General features: G+C 41.8%; 1 protein-coding gene across 4 annotated transcripts in view; it reads left to right on the top strand.

Moving 5' to 3' along the window:
- The window catches only part of mpl (MPL proto-oncogene, thrombopoietin receptor), a 40,022-nt gene that overhangs the window by 16,349 nt on the left and 6,442 nt on the right, over positions 1–17,231 (top strand). For all 4 annotated transcript variants that reach the window (XR_015492709.1, XM_087255424.1, XM_087255423.1 and 1 more), the window contains 2 exons: positions 16,483–16,625; positions 16,784–16,943. Coding sequence is in view for 3 of the 4 variants with exons in the window: in XM_087255424.1 (XP_087111550.1) it covers positions 16,483–16,625; positions 16,784–16,943 (303 nt within the window). In the remaining variant the exon portion in view is untranslated. The remainder of the gene's footprint in view (positions 1–16,482; positions 16,626–16,783; positions 16,944–17,231) is intronic.

Below are 17,231 nucleotides of genomic sequence, written 5' to 3'. Positions count from 1 at the left end.
TGAAAAAGAAACACCTGCCACAAACAACACATCTTTCTATCCACCTCCTTCTTCTTGGAAGGACATCTATTCATCCATCCATCCATCCATCAATCCAGGAAATATCTAATCAGATAATCCATTTTCAGTCATTGCTGAGGTGTGATTCCCATTTCTCCACATGCCCTAGCCAAACCTGAAAAAGACAAAAACAAGACTAACAGAGCTCTACATGCTGACTATACTCCAGCAATAAACAAAATGTTCTCCACTGTTCTTCAAACAAATCTCCACCGATACTCTTATAAGTTTCCTTCTTCTACCTGTTGTGTGTCCATTACTTGGAAAAAAAAACACCTGCCACAGACATCTATCTAACTATCTAAGCCCACCACCACCCCCTTCCTCTTGGAAGGACATCTATTTATCCATTCAATTCAATTCAATTCAGCTTTATTTGTATAGCGCTTTTACAATGTAGATTGTGTCAAAGCAGCTTCACATAAATGGTCATAGTAACTGGAACAGTGTGGTTTAGGTTTTAGTGTTTAAGTTCAGTTCAGTTCAGTTTAGCTCAGTTCAGTGTGATTTAATCATTACTGAGAGTTCAAACACTGAAGAGCAAATTCATCGATGCGCAGCTCTACCAATCCTGAACCATGCGAGGCAGTGGCGACAGCGGAGAGGGAAAAAAAACTTCACCTGATGGGAGTGAAGAAAAAAAACCTTGAGAGAACCAGACTCAGTTGGGCACGACCATTTTAATTTCTCCGCTGGCCAAAAGTCTTGTGCAGAACTTCATTCGCCGTGGTTTATGCTGGAAGATGGCCTCAATGAAGACTCGTCTGTCCCTGGAGCGTCGCTAAATCAGACACATGTTCTCCACTCCCCACGACCATCAGCGCAGCAGCAGCTCAGGATATGGCCTGGTCCCGGATATGGAATCCTTGGGATCATCACGTCGCTGGTCTTGGATCCAATCAGTGACTCCGCCTAATCTGAGGACCTCGGGATGAGTATCCCCAGGTGAAAATAGAGAATAAAGAGAATAATTAGCGTAGCTGCTGTTCATAGTGTATATAAGCAAGATGCAGAAGCCAGCGTGGAACCCGTTAGGTGATGCATTGAGTGTATGCTTTACTAAACAGATAGGTCTTTAATCTAGTTTTGAACTGGGAGAGTGTGTCTGAGCCTCGGACGTTATCAGGAAGGCTATTCCAGAGTGTAGGAGCCATGAAAGAGAAGGCTCGACCTCCTTTACTTGATTTTGCTATTCTAGGTACTACCAGAAGCCCTGAATTTTGAGATCTTAAGGAACGAGTTGGTTCGTAGCGAGACAGAAGGTTGGTTAGATAAACAGGAGCTAGATTATTTAGAGCTTTATAGGTGAGAAGTAATATTTTAAATTCAATACGAAATTTAACAGGCAGCCAGTGTAAGGAGGATAAAATTGGGGTTATATGATCATATTTTCTAGACCTGGTCAGAACTCTGGCTGCTGCATTTTGTACTAATTGAAGTTTGTTAATAGAGGATGCTGGGCAGCCAGCAAATAGAGCATTACAGTAATCCAGTCTCGAAGTCATAAAAGCATGGACTAGCTTTTCTGCATCTGAGATGGATAGCATATTTCGTAATTTAGCGATATTTCTAAGATGAAAGAAGGCAGTTTTTGTGACATGGGATATATGGTTTTTAAAAGTTAGATTGCTGTCTAATATGACACCCAAATCTTTTATAGTAGAGCTAAAGCTAACTTTGTATCCCTCTAATTGTAAATTGAGTTGCGAGATCTGCTGTGTGCAAGATTTAGGCCCAATAAGTAATAATTCTGTTTTGTCTGAGTTTAAGAGAAGAAAATTGTTGGTCATCCAGTCTTTGATGTCTTTGATACACTCAGTTAGTTTAGAAAGTTCAGACGTCTCGTCAGGTTTAGTGGAAATATATAATTGATGTGGCGGGGGGGGGGGGGGCAGGTGGGCGGATGGAGCTAGACCTCCAATCTGACAATATTAATGATTTACCCGACTACGCCACCTTGGGAATTTCACCCAAAGAATTTAAATACACGCACCACCCATAAAAAGGCACGCACAAGTTCGTTCCACCAAATTGCAGTCAGAGACATTGGCACGGTACAAAAATAGGATTTCTTTATTTTCAAATCTCAAATAAAAACAGCATTAAAACCAATATGTTGACATTGACACTGACAGTTTGTAAATTTTATGAAGGTGCCCCAGGGCCAGAGCTCGCCAGCGTTAGGGAAAGTGGCCAGGCTATACTTCAGGCAAGTGAAAACCACTACAATCCACTGTGTAAAAATAGAGCACCCACACGCACAAACCAGCACACAGTGATCACTACACACTGTGAGAAATTCTAAAATGTTCAATAAAATTAGCCTCCCACCCCAGGGAGCTCTGGCTCTGTCACCAGCCGAAAAGTCGGACCACTGCCCTGCAATTAAACAAAAGAATAAATCAGTTTACACAAGTAAATGATTAAATAAACAAAATACAAATGTAATGAAGTTGATAAATGAAAACAAAGAAAGAGCAACTAAATTCCACCTTAAAAGGGAGGAAACAATTAAATCTTAAACCAAATTAATTAAAGAGAAAATAACTGAAACAATGAAAATACAACAGTAAAGATTTACACAAAAATGTAAGGAAAAATCAAAACATGCTGGATGAATGTCAAAATAATAAAAATAAACAAATAAATCCAGCCGCACTATATAGATTTATCCAATAAAGAAAATGAAAACCCAAACAAACGAAGATAAATAAATGTACCAACAAAAAAAAATAGTTAAATAGTCCTTGTGTAAACCAAAAACATAACTCAAAGATAAACAATTAAGAAAACAAAGACAAAATCTAAGAAAACAGAAAAAAACACGGGAAACAGGACAGCACTGTAGCCGCACACGGATGCGGAGCGCCCGACGGAGCTCCCCTCGCAGAGTGCCACCCAGCCTGAACAAATAAATCAATAGTCATGATAAAGTCCAAAATCTGCTATAAGCCATTTGCAACTACATGCAAACACCTACCTACTGCTCACCGAAGGGAATCGGGGTTCAATCAGTCACTTAAGAGGCAGATAGCACGTACATTTCAGTCAACAGCCGGCACAGCCAACAAACAGTCGCGCACCCGCATCTGGTTCTCGCAGCTGAGAAAAGCGGACACAGCGTTTCCAAAACGATCGCGACAACCAAAACATGAGACAGACGCTTGCTTACCTTTTCCAGTCCTTACACGCGTTCTAGCGTTGGCGATTGCAGCCAAACAATTCAGGCGAAGCAACTTCCAGCCCGATCAAAACCCCTCACCGCCCTCAACAGGTGTGGGAAGTGACGACGCGCGCTCACGGCGCCGCAACTAATCAAGTGACGCATCCCAGGTAGCAAATGCTTCCCCCTTTTTATAGCCCGTATGCCGTATTGTGATAGGGCAGCGAAAAGGACCCGTAAATTAATGACACTTGGCAACTAATTACCTCTCCTGCCACAATCTACCCCCACCTTTTGCATCGGCGCCCCGACGATGGACCAGAAATCAGCAAATTAAACACTAGCCCACCATACTAACTCCAAGGCCTAAACAACACCGAAATGTTATTAGACACAACTTCATGATTCATAGGTCCGCTTCTCACCTCTCCTACACCTCGGGGAAGATGATGCAAGTTCGTATGCTGTCCTGCCCCAACTCGGGCTGAACGACGAGGAGGGACCACACTATCGTTAGGAGGCTCGGTAAGTACTTCCCTTTCCCTTGCTACAGGTTCTACCCCTGGTCCTTGTGGTTCAACCACAATGGCCCTTACAGGAGAGAGGTCCCCGGGCAAATCTTCCTGAACCCTAGACTGCATCGGGTGCAAGCCATCTCGAGGTCCCACCCCTTGAGTGGCCTGAGGGACCACTGGCACCATCACCGCCAAATCGACAGCCTCTAAATCCAACTCCTGAGCATCCTCCTGAGGGTCCTCTTGAATCTCCACAACACCTTTCGGCTGGTCACTACAGACCTTTCCTCTCGGAACACAGGCCTTCAACTGTGACCGATGTACTCGCCTCATCTTACCTGGGCTTGTAACTGGTGCAATGGCATATACCGCCCCTCCTTCCTCAGCGGAGTGGACGACCCGATAGACAACAGAACTCCACAAGTCTTTAATTTTGTGGCGTCCCCTTACTGCGTGGTCCCTTAGATAAACTAACTGACCTTCCACCAGGGGTTGATCTCGAACATGCTGGTCATGCAGGTTTTTCCGCCTGGCTGCTGCAGCCTTCAATCGTCCCTGTGCTCCCTCAAAGGCAACCTGCAACCGCCTACGATGTTCCAAGACCCAGTGATGTACACTACCTACAGTGGGTTCTGGTACCTGGCCCAGCAAGAAATCTACTGGCAGCCGGGGCTCTTGACCGAACATGAGGTAATGTGGAGACTCTCCTGTCACTTGGTTAGGGGTGGTGTTATAGCAAAATATCACCTGTGACAGACAAGACACCCAGTCCCTTTTTCTAGAGTCTGGCAAGGTTCGCAACAAGTTATGTAATGTGCGATTGAATCTCTCACATTGCCCATTGCCAGCTGGATGGTATGGGGTGGTACGGGATTTCTTTACCTGGTACAGCTCACAAAGCTGCCGTATAAGAGTGGATTCAAAGTTGCGGCCCTGATCTGAATGGATACGTCCAGGAACCCCATACTTGTAAAACCATTCCTCAACTAGAACCTTGGCCACAGTCTCTGCTCTTTGGTCACGAGTGGACACTGCCATAGAGAACTTACTAAACACATCGGTCATCACTAACACGTTCTCCTTCCCACAATATGAAGGCTCGAGCATGGTAAAGTCGATTGCAAGAATTTCATTAGGCTTTGAGGCCAGCAGGTGGCCCATGAATGCCCGTGCCACCGGCCCAGTGTCTTTGGCAAGTTGACAGCGTTCACACTCGTGGCACCACCGGGTAACATCAGCCAACATATTGGGCCAATAACAACGCTGTCGGATTAACTCACTGGTGCGTTCTACTCCTTGATGGCCATGCTGTTGGTGCAGCTGTATCCAGACCTCTTCCTTCAAAACATCAGGTAACACAAGCTGATGACATACTTCCCCTCCATCAGGACGGAATATCTTGCGGTACAAAACTCCTTCCCTCTCCTCAAACCTATTCCACTGCTGGAGTAGGGTCAAGACCGGTTTGGTTAGAAGTTTCCGCTCCTCTAATCCTGGACGTTGGCCCTGCTCCCAGAACCTTATTACTGGTCCAATAACAGGATCAGCCTCTTGCATACAGCGAAGGTCAGGGACAGAGTAGCCCGGCAATGTGCTTATAGTCCGCATATCTGCTTGGACCGGACAGCCCTTACTAATGGCCTGCTGCAAGGCTTCGGGAATCTTAGAGCTAACTGCTAACTCCCCAACTACACTCTTGTCAACCAAATTCTGGCGGGAGAGCGCGTCAGCATTTCCATTACTCTTTCCTGCCCTGTACTTGACCTCAAAATCGAATGCGGCTAACTCAGCGGCCCAACGTTGCTCTGTGGCTCCAAGTTTTGCTGTAGCCAAGTGACTCAGAGGATTATTGTCTGTAAACACAATACACTTGTGCCCCAAAAGATACTCACGAAACTTTTCAACCATAGCCCATTTAAGGGCGAGAAACTCTAGTTTCATTGAGCTATAATTAGTCATATTTCGCTCTGAGGGCCTGAGACCACGACTGGCATAGGCGATGGGTCGAACCTTCCCTTCGAAGTCTTGGGACAAAACTGCCCCCAAACCTCCATAACTGGCATCTACCTCCAGGATGAAAGGCTTTGAGAAGTCTGCATAAGCTAATATTGGGGCGGTTGTTAACTTCCTCTTTAGGGCCTCAAAAGCCATCTGACACTGCTCGGTCCATACATGAGTCAAACTCTGTTTTCTATGCTTACCTGACTTACTCCCTCCAACTTCTGCCACTAATCGGTGGAGGGGGGCGGCCAGCTTAGCAAACCCTTCCACAAAACGCCTATAATAGCTCGCAAAGCCAAGAAATGTTCGTAGCTCGGACACGGTCCCCGGGCAGCGCCAATGCGTGACCGCCTCTATTTTACCTGGATCAGTTGCTACCCCCTGAGCAGATATAACGTGACCCAAGTACTTTACTTCACGCCGGAAGAAAGCACATTTCTCCAGCTTGGCCTTGAGCCCTTCCTTCTCTAGACGACCTAGTACCATCTCCAGCCTCTCCAAATGTTGGTCTATGGAGGAAGAAAACACCACAACATCATCAAGATACAAAAGCAGGGACTGACACCGCTGGTCCCCGAATAACCGCTCCATCAACCTTTGGAATGTACTTGGAGCATTACAAAGGCCAAAGGGCATACGGTTCCATTCAAACAATCCAAACGGTGTACAGAACGCAGTTTTCGGCTTATCCTGCTCAGAAACTGGAACTTGCAAATACCCGCTGGCCAAATCCAACGTAGAGAACCAGCGAGCACCAGATAAGGAGTCCAAGGACTCCTCAATGCGAGGCAGAGGGAATGCATCCCTCCTAGTCTTGGCATTCAAATGACGGTAGTCTACACACATGCGCAGGCCACCGTCCTTCTTCTTTACCAAGACTATCGGGGACGCATAAGGACTGCAACTCTCCCTAACTATTCCAGCCTCTAACAACTGATTAATATGGGTTTTTACTACCTCATACTCAGATGGTGGTATTCGCCGATAGCGTTGGCGCACTGGAGCATCATCCAACAGCGGTATGTCATGGGAGATAAGACTGGTACAACCCAGATCACTCTCATGATCCGAAAACACAGCTTGGTACTTCTGCAGAAGAGCCCGAACCTGACCCTGCTCAGGTGGAGACAGAACAGATAGATCAAGTGACTCAATCTGTTGAAAAAAAGAAGGACTCCCAACCACACTATGAGATTGAATCATAGCAGCCACTGGTTTTTCTTCACTAACCCCAGCTGGCAGACTAACTATATAGACCTCTTTCAAATTACCCATCATTGTTGCAGGACGAAGCACTACCTCCACTGCACCAACATTTACTATTGGTACATAGACTGTTCCCCGATTTACGCTTACCAAAGCTGGTGATGCCAAAAGTCCAGCAGGAAGACCAGACTCTGGGGGCTCAAACAAAACGACATGGCCAAAATAGTGGGCCGAACAGGTTGCAGCCACTAACTTCATTGTGCCACCCGGGATGCGACACACTCTACGCCCACGAACCCGCACGCACCCCACATGATCAGAAGGTTTCCTAGCACTTACTTGATGACAGTACTGTAAGGCGCTCGACACACTAGGCAATTGTGTTAGTACAGGTAGGTTAAACAGAGCATTACCATGCTGTCCAAACAGTTCCTGGTAGCACCGGGAGAGGATGTTCATCCCCAGTACCCCAGGAACTTCCAGACTCATACCATCTGGAGGGTCCCGAACCACCAGAAGGCCGCACCCAGTAACCAACTTGCCACAAAGTTTTACATCTAACTCAAAGTAGCCCACATATGGAATAGTGAGCCCATTAGCTGCTCGTAACTGCAACCACTGACAACTTTGAAGGCGGTCCAGGCCCCATGGCTCAAAATGTTGCCGAAAACAACCCTCTGTAATTGTTGACACCATCGAGCCGGTGTCAACCAAACAGGGCACTGCAACACCCCCTATGAGAGCGGTCACATGTGGGCAAGGAGAAATCAATTTAGAAACTGAGTGGTGTGCAAGAATCTTACTTGAGTCAATACCTTCCCCACCCAGGCTGTGACTCCGCAGCCTGGTGGGGGCTAGTTTCCCGACGGTTGGGGCGAGCGCTGTCGTCTATTCTCAGCTGTAACAAAACCAGATGCAGCCTGAGGAGGGCGTGGGAAACTCCTTTGCCCCCTACAATCACGGGCAAAGTGACCTGGCTGTTGACACCGCCTACAAACAATTGGACCTGATCGAGAGGAATTACTCTGAGCATGTGACGTTTGAAATCGTGCAAATGTTTGAGTTAACCGGTTGAACTGCTGTTGTTGTTGCCGCAGCATTTCCCTTAGTTCACCCAACTCTGACTGTTGTGATGATCTAACTACCCCCAAAGGTGTTTCACTGCGTACCCCATATTGGATACCATAAGTTAACGGGACCGACTGACTACGTCCCCTTGCTCCCCCGGGCATCCCCTCTTGTTCCCATCTAATTGCCTCACTACGGACCTCTAATAAGGTGGCAGTAGGCTGGCGACGAACCATCTGTTTCAACTCGCGTCTCAGGGCACTATCTGTGACATGCTCCACAAATTGGTCACGCAACAAAATTTCTGCATTGGGGAAAACGTGTGGCGCTCTATTTTTAACCCTTTCTAATAAGCCCATGAGTGCAAGAGAAAACTCTAAAAGAGTCTCACCCTCGAGTTGCTTCCTTGAGAAGAAGGCTTCTTGCAAGGCTACATATGACTGAGAGCAACCATAGACGTCACGCAATGCCTGAATAATTCGGTTGGGGTCCCCACGTTCTAAATCAGAACGATATCTGATCTCCTCTCTGGCCTCTCCTTCTAAATGATCAATTAAAAAGAAAGCTTTATCAGCTACTGACATATAGCGCAACCTCATGCATGCCTGTGCCTCCTCAACCCATTCGTCAATAGTCAAACCCGATTTACCATTAAACTTCGGGCACCGCCGATCTCGTGGCACAAAAATAAACCGCTCTGGTGTAACGCCAGATGGCGGCGGCGTAACAGGCGGAACCGCAGAGGTGCTAGGGAGGGCAGCATCAGGGACAGGCAACCCAACCGGTGCCTGAGCCTGTTGCAGCCGCGCGTTATCAGCTCTTAATTGAACAACCAAATCTCGCAATTCTTGTAGTTCTTCATCCATTATTATAAGGAGAGGAAAATACACTTACCCAGGAAGGAGGGAACCACTAAACGAGGCTACAAAAGACCACAAACTGCCGTCCTGTTTCCCAAAAAGAAGCTGAAAAAAAAACTGAAAGAAAAGAAAAAAAACACCAATGTCTCTGACGCTAAATTATGGTGGATCCTGCCGACTACGCCAAGATGTGGCGGGGGGGGGGCAGGTGGGCGGATGGAGCTATACCTCCAATCTGACAATATTAATGATTTACCCGACTACGCCACCTTGGGAATTTCACCCAAAGAATTTAAATACACGCACCACCCATAAAAAGGCACGCACAAGTTCGTTCCACCAAATTGCAGTCAGAGACATTGGCACGGTACAAAAATAGGATTTCTTTATTTTCAAATCTCAAATAAAAACAGCATTAAAACCAATATGTTGACATTGACACTGACAGTTTGTAAATTTTATGAAGGTGCCCCAGGGCCAGAGCTCGCCAGCGTTAGGGAAAGTGGCCAGGCTATACTTCAGGCAAGTGAAAACCACTACAATCCACTGTGTAAAAATAGAGCACCCACACGCACAAACCAGCACACAGTGATCACTACACACTGTGAGAAATTCTAAAATGTTCAATAAAATTAGCCTCCCACCCCAGGGAGCTCTGGCTCTGTCACCAGCCGAAAAGTCGGACCACTGCCCTGCAATTAAACAAAAGAATAAATCAGTTTACACAAGTAAATGATTAAATAAACAAAATACAAATGTAATGAAGTTGATAAATGAAAACAAAGAAAGAGCAACTAAATTCCACCTTAAAAGGGAGGAAACAATTAAATCTTAAACCAAATTAATTAAAGAGAAAATAACTGAAACAATGAAAATACAACAGTAAAGATTTACACAAAAATGTAAGGAAAAATCAAAACATGCTGGATGAATGTCAAAATAATAAAAATAAACAAATAAATCCAGCCGCACTATATAGATTTATCCAATAAAGAAAATGAAAACCCAAACAAACGAAGATAAATAAATGTACCAACAAAAAAAAAATAGTTAAATAGTCCTTGTGTAAACCAAAAACATAACTCAAAGATAAACAATTAAGAAAACAAAGACAAAATCTAAGAAAACAGAAAAAAACACGGGAAACAGGACAGCACTGTAGCCGCACACGGATGCGGAGCGCCCGACGGAGCTCCCCTCGCAGAGTGCCACCCAGCCTGAACAAATAAATCAATAGTCATGATAAAGTCCAAAATCTGCTATAAGCCATTTGCAACTACATGCAAACACCTACCTACTGCTCACCGAAGGGAATCGGGGTTCAATCAGTCACTTAAGAGGCAGATAGCACGTACATTTCAGTCAACAGCCGGCACAGCCAACAAACAGTCGCGCACCCGCATCTGGTTCTCGCAGCTGAGAAAAGCGGACACAGCGTTTCCAAAACGATCGCGACAACCAAAACATGAGACAGACGCTTGCTTACCTTTTCCAGTCCTTACACGCGTTCTAGCGTTGGCGATTGCAGCCAAACAATTCAGGCGAAGCAACTTCCAGCCCGATCAAAACCCCTCACCGCCCTCAACAGGTGTGGGAAGTGACGACGCGCGCTCACGGCGCCGCAACTAATCAAGTGACGCATCCCAGGTAGCAAATGCTTCCCCCTTTTTATAGCCCGTATGCCGTATTGTGATAGGGCAGCGAAAAGGACCCGTAAATTAATGACACTTGGCAACTAATTACCTCTCCTGCCACATTGAGTATCATCTGCATAGCAGTGAAAGCTGATCCCATGTCTTCTAATAATGTCTCCCAGTGGTAGCATGTAAATTGTAAACAGTAAAGGGCCTAAAACTGATCCTTGAGGCACCCCATACTTTACTGGGCAGATTTGTGAAGGCTGTCCATTAAGATTCACAAACTGGTAGCGGTCAGTTAAGTATGACTTAAACCATTGTAGAGCCTGTCCCTGGACACCTGTAGACTTTAAGCGATTTATGAGGATATTGTGGTCAATGGTATCAAATGCCGCACTAAGATCGAGTAAAACTAATAGCGAGACGCACCCTCGGTCAGCAGCTAAGAGTAAATCGTTGGTTATTTTCACTAAGGCGGTTTCTGTACTGTGGTGAGCCCTGAAACCTGACTGAAACACTTCAAAAATATTGTTCGTCTGCAGATAAGAGCATAATTGAGTGGAAACAACTTTTTCTAGTATTTTAGACATAAATGGAAGATTAGAAATAGGCCTATAGTTAGCTAAGTTGTTGGTGTCTAGTTGCGGTTTCTTAATAATAGGCTTAATAACAGCTAGCTTGTAAGAGTTTGGAACATGGCCTATAGATAAAGAAGAGTTGATAATGTTAAGAAGAGGTTCTCCTATAGCAGGTAGCAGCTCTTTCAGTAATTTTGTTGGAATTGAGTCCAGCATACACGTAGCTGGTTTAGAGCTATTTATAATTTTTACTAACTCTTCATGTTCTATGATTTTGAAGCAGTGTAGGTTATTATTATGATTTAATGAAATATTTACAGGATTTGGAGTATAAGCCGGTGCAGAAAGTTTGGCATCTCCTATTTTCTGTCTAAAGCCTTCTATTTTATTACTGAAAAAATTCATGAAATCATCACTACTAATTTGCGGTGGAGTAGTTTGTTCCAAGGATGACCGATTATTTGCTAATTTAGAGATGGTGTTAAATAAAAATCTAGGATTGTTATGATTATTTTCTATCAGTTTGCGCAGGTGCTCGGTCCTGGCAGATTTTAGAGCCCTCCTATAGCTGGACATACTGTCTTTGTACGCAATTCTAAAGACCTCTAAATTAGTTTTTTTCCATTTACGTTCCAGGGCGCGGGTTGCTGTTTTGAGCGCACGAGTATGACTATTATACCATGGTATAGTTTTAATCTCTCTAGCCTTTTTTAATTTGATGGGTGCCACAGTATTTAGTGTGCTAGTAAAGATGGCATCCATACTGCTGGTTACTACATCAAGATCATTTGAGTTTGCGGGTGCATTACGAAATAGAGAGAGATCAGGTAAGTTATTTATAAATTCATCTTTAGTTGACGGAACAATAGTTCTACTAGGGCGGAGTATTGGAGCGGGTTTGCTGATTTCAGGTAAACATAGCTTATATAGTAAGAGGTAGTGATCTGTAATATCATCACTTTGTGGTATAATGTCTACGTCAATAACCTCGATTCCATAAGACAGAATTAGATCTAATGTATGCTTTAAGCGATGGGTTGGACCCACAACGTTTTGCTTTATCCCAAGTGAGTGTATTAAATCCATAAACGCGAGTCCTAATGTATCATTAGCGTCATCTATGTGGATGTTAAAGTCACCTACAATTAGCATTTTATCAGTTTTGACTAGTAAGTCAGAAATAAAATCAGAAAATTCTTTTAGAAATTTGACATAGGGTCCTGGGGGTCTATATATGGTGATTAAAGCGAGAGATAACATAGGTTTTTGTATAGTATCTGGAAGCTGAACATTAAGCGATAATACTTCAAAGGAGCTAAACATAAGTCCGTTTCTCTGTTTAATATTAAGGAAATCACTAAAGATTGATGCAACTCCACCACCACGACCAGTTTGACGAGCCTCATGTTTATATAAGAATCCTGGAGGAGTTGCTTCATTTAAGCTATCCATCTATCCATCCATCCAGAAAATACCTAATCTGACTAATCAGTTTCCAGTCATTGTTGAGGTGTGATTCCTATTTCTCCACATGCCCCAGCCTAATCTGCAAAGGACAAAAACAAGACTAGCAGAGCTCTACATGCTGACTAAACTCCAGCAATAAACAAAATGTTCTCCAGTGTTCTTCTCCTTTTTCTGCCCATTGGGGTTCCATTACCTACAATTTAAATAGCTGCCACAAAGAAGACATCTATCTAACAATCTATGCCACTCTCCACTCCCTTCCTTTTAAAAAGACATCCATCTATGCAGCCATCTTTCAGTCTTTTTAATCCTGATCATCCGTTTCCAGTCATTGTTGAGTGTGATTCCTATTTTTTTTCACATGCTGCACTCCAGTCTGTAAAAAACAAAGACAGCACTAACAGAGCTTGGCATGCTTGCTGAGTTTCAGCAATGCAGAAGCTGTTCTCTAGTGTTGTTCAGATAAATCCCCACCGATGCTCTTATGAGTTTCCTTTTTCTGCCTGTTGTGTGTCCATTACATGGAAAAGAAACACCTGCTACAGACATCTGTCTAACTATGCCAACCACCCCCTTCCTCTTGGAAGGACATCTATTTATCCATCCATTCATCTAACCAGGAAATACCTAATCTGACCATCAGTTTCCAGTCATTGTTGAGGTGTGATTTCTATTTCTTCACATGCTCCAGCCTAATCTGCAAAAAACAAAAACAAGACTAACAGAGCTCTACATGCTGCCTGATCTTCAGCAACAAACAAAATATTCTCCAATGTTCTTCAGATGAATCCCCACCGATGCTCTTGCGAGTTTCCTTCTTTTGCATGTTGTTGGTCAATTACCTGAAAAAGAAACACCTGCCACAAACAAAACATCTATCTAACTATCTAAGCCCACCTCCACCCCTTCCTCTTGGAAGGAGATCTGTCATCCATAGGTGATACCAGACCATCTAATTTTTATCATTCCAGAGATGTGCGATTCCCTTGTTTCTCCCCTCCACTCTGTAAAAGACAAAGACAGCATAAATAGAACTCCACCTGCTTGTTTAATACTATCTATCTATCTATCTATCTATCTATCTATCTATCTATCTATCTATCTATCTATCTGAAGAAAATATCCAACCATGATTATTAATTTTAAATTATGATGTACTTGTCATTACTGAGGTGTGTTTCACTGTTTCTCCCCATGCTCCATGCCAATCTGCAAAAAAGAAAGATATAAAATCATTAATTCATCTTAATACCATTCTTTGGAAGTTTCATCTACCATTGTCTCCAGTCTAGTTATGTTCTAACAGTTACAAATAATATTTAACAGCTACAAATAAATACTCAACAAGATGACAACCTATAAACTTAAAATATATAAATGTGTTACACATAAATAGTAAAACTGTAATTAGAACAAATAACAATAAAAGCTTTAAATGTTAAACTGGCCGACTGCATAAATCCATCTAACAATAGACGAACAGTAATATGCAATAAAGCCGACAGCATACAAATACATTATAACAGATCAATTTATCTGATGATATGACTAATAATCTGCAAATATTAATGTACAAATAAAGCATACAAACAAGCAAAAATATTGCATCTATCTCTGTCTTTCTGAAGGAAACACTCGGCCAGCACTCTGTAAAAGTTTAAATATATATTTTTCAAAAGTTTTATAAAGTTCATTTGATTCATCTTAAACATGTAAGACAGTATCTAATTTATTATGATGTACTTGTCATTAATGAGCTTCAGGTCTTCAAGTATATCTCCGCCATTCCCCTTCGGAGTCTCTTACTTCTGCTCCACTCCAATCTGCAAAAGACAAAGACAGCACCAACAGAGCTCTACCTGCTCTGTTTTAGATAAATGTCCATCGACGCTCTTGTGAGTGTCTCTCTTCTGCCTGCTCTCTTCATTACCAGAAAAAGAAAAACCTGACACAGGCAATGCCTGATTAACTATTGATACCAACCACCACCTTCTTCATCTTGGAAGGATATATATATATTTTTTTTATAAATTTCTGACCATACATTTCCTGCCATTGATGAGATGTGTGGTTCCCTTTTTTACTTTCTTGTGGTCCTTTCCAATCTACAAAATACAGTAAAACAATATAAAGTCATTAATTCATCTTAATTTAATTCTTTGAAAGTTTCATCTACTATTGTCTCAAGACTGGTTCTGTTCTAACATTAACAAATAATATTTTGCAGCTATTAATAAATACTCTACAAGATGACAACCTATAAACTGAGAATATACAAATGTGTTACAATAAATACTAAAACTGTTAATATAACAAATAACAATAAAAGCTTTAAATGTTGAACCGGCCGACAGCGTAAATCCATCTGACAATAGACGCACAAAAATAAGCAATAAAGCTGACAGCAAACAAATACATTATAACAGATCAATTTATCTGATGATATAACAAACAACAATCTGCAAATGTTAAACAAGATAGCAATATACAAATGAAGCATACAAACAAACAGAAATATTCCATCTATCTCTGTCTATCTGAAAGAAACACTCAACCAGCACTCTGTAAAAATGTAAATATATCATTTAAAAAGTTAATTTGAGTCATTTTAAACATGTAAGACAGTACCTAATTTATTATGGTGTACTTGTCATATTTAAAGTGTGTTTCCCTGTTTCTCTACATGATCCATGCCAATCTGCCAAAGAGAAAGATATCAAGACTTTAATTAATCTATATACATTTCTTTGGAAACTAACACCATTGTTCAGTCTATTTAAGTATTTCTACCTTTTTGCTGAGCTCCAGGTCTTCAAGTATATCTCCGCCATTCCCCCTAGGAGTTTCTTAATTCTGCTCCACTACGATCTGCAAAAGACAAAGACAGCCCCAACAGAGCTCTACCTGCTCTGTTTTAGATAAATGTCCATCGACACTTTTGTGAGTCTCCCTCTTCTGTCTGCTCTCTTCATTACCTGAAAAAGAAAAACCTGACACAGGCAATGCCTGATTAACTATTGATACCAACCACCATCTGCTTCATCTTTTCTGACCATAAATTTCCAGCCATTGATGAGATGTGTGGTTCCCTTTTTTACTTTCTTGTGGTCCTTTCCAATCTACAAAATACAGTAAAACAATATAAATTCATTAATTCATCTTAATTTCATTCTTTGAAAGTTTCATCTACTATTGTCTCAAGTCTGGTTTTGTTCTAACACTAACAAATAATATTTTGCAGCTATTAATAAATACTCTACAAGATGACAACCTATAAACTGAGAATATATAAATGTGTTACAATAAATACTAAAACTGTTAATATAACAAATAACAATAAAAGTTTTATGTTGAACCGGCTGACAGCATAAATCTGACAATAGACAGACAGTAATATGCAATAAAGCTGACAGCAAACAAATACATTAGAACAGATAAATTTACCTGATGATATTACAAACAACAATCTTCAAATGTTAAACAAAATAGCAATATACAAATGAAGCATACAAACAAGCAAAAATATTGTATCTATTGGTCTACCAATCTGACAACATAACAAATGGCATTCTATGATTAAAAACAGGCTACTAAAGAAGATAACAATACACAAACTAGAATTAAAATTATATCAAAAGTCAACAAAATGGCAATCTCCAGTTCCAACCAACTTTCAGTAACGTTACAATCTACAGTGTAGACGTGGGAAAATTAATATAATAATCTGAAACTATTCGACAGAGAGAAATGCTGAGCAAAGCACGCCGAAAAAACCATAGGCTATACAATTATCTACAAAAAATATGCTTTAAGAAACATCTTTACATACCACTAATGTCAGCGATAGTCTAGCATTGTAATGACACTTAGTATAATGGCACTGCCAGTGAAAGCTCAGTTAGTCTGTCTCTTTTCTGTTTTTGACAGTTCAGACAAGGCCTCCAGAAGGTCTGAAGGTACAGATTGGGGAAGAAAGGCTTTGTTTGACATGGGATTCACCATTTCTGATCATTTCTAAGCATCTAATGTACCAGATCCGTTATCAGCATCATGAAGAGAATCAGTGGAAGGTGAGTTTAAATAAATAATGAGAAATGAAAAATTCACTCATTATGGAAAGATAATATGAACTCATTTATTGCCATTATGTCTTTTTTTTTTTTTTTTACTTTAAATCATTTATGCAAATAACTGCAAATGTTATGGTGAAATTTAATTTTTGTGTCAGGGTTTTAAAGCTTCTGGATCCAAGACCAGCACTTGTCTAGATGTGCACAGAGGGGGTCGATACACCATCCAGGTTCGAGCACAACCCAATGGATCTGTGTACAGCGGAAACTGGAGTGACTGGTCAAAACCTGTTACAACCAACCTACCTTTAAGCAAAGGTTAACATTCTATTCATAATGTTAAATGTGCCTACTAGATACTTTCTGATAAAATAATGTGCTAACGGAAATAGAATATCAGAATTTAAAAGCATTGCATGCAGTCTCAGCTTGCTTGGGCAACCGGTCTGCAGCCAAACCCTTCAGAGTTTTTTTTAATATATGCACAAAAAGTACTTAAATAAAATTCATATTCGCCATATTCATATGCTTTTTAATGTTCAGATTAAAAGGTAGAATATTTAAAAAACAAATTGACTAGGGCTCACTTTTTCAAAACAATAATGA

This window comes from Danio rerio, chromosome 6 (genome assembly GCF_052040795.2).
Source record: "Danio rerio strain M-AB ecotype USA chromosome 6, GRCz13ab, whole genome shotgun sequence".
Classification (NCBI taxonomy): Eukaryota; Metazoa; Chordata; class Actinopteri; order Cypriniformes; family Danionidae; genus Danio; species Danio rerio.
The sequence above is the reverse complement of the archived record's forward strand: the minus strand, read 5'-3'. Positions and strand labels throughout refer to the sequence as shown.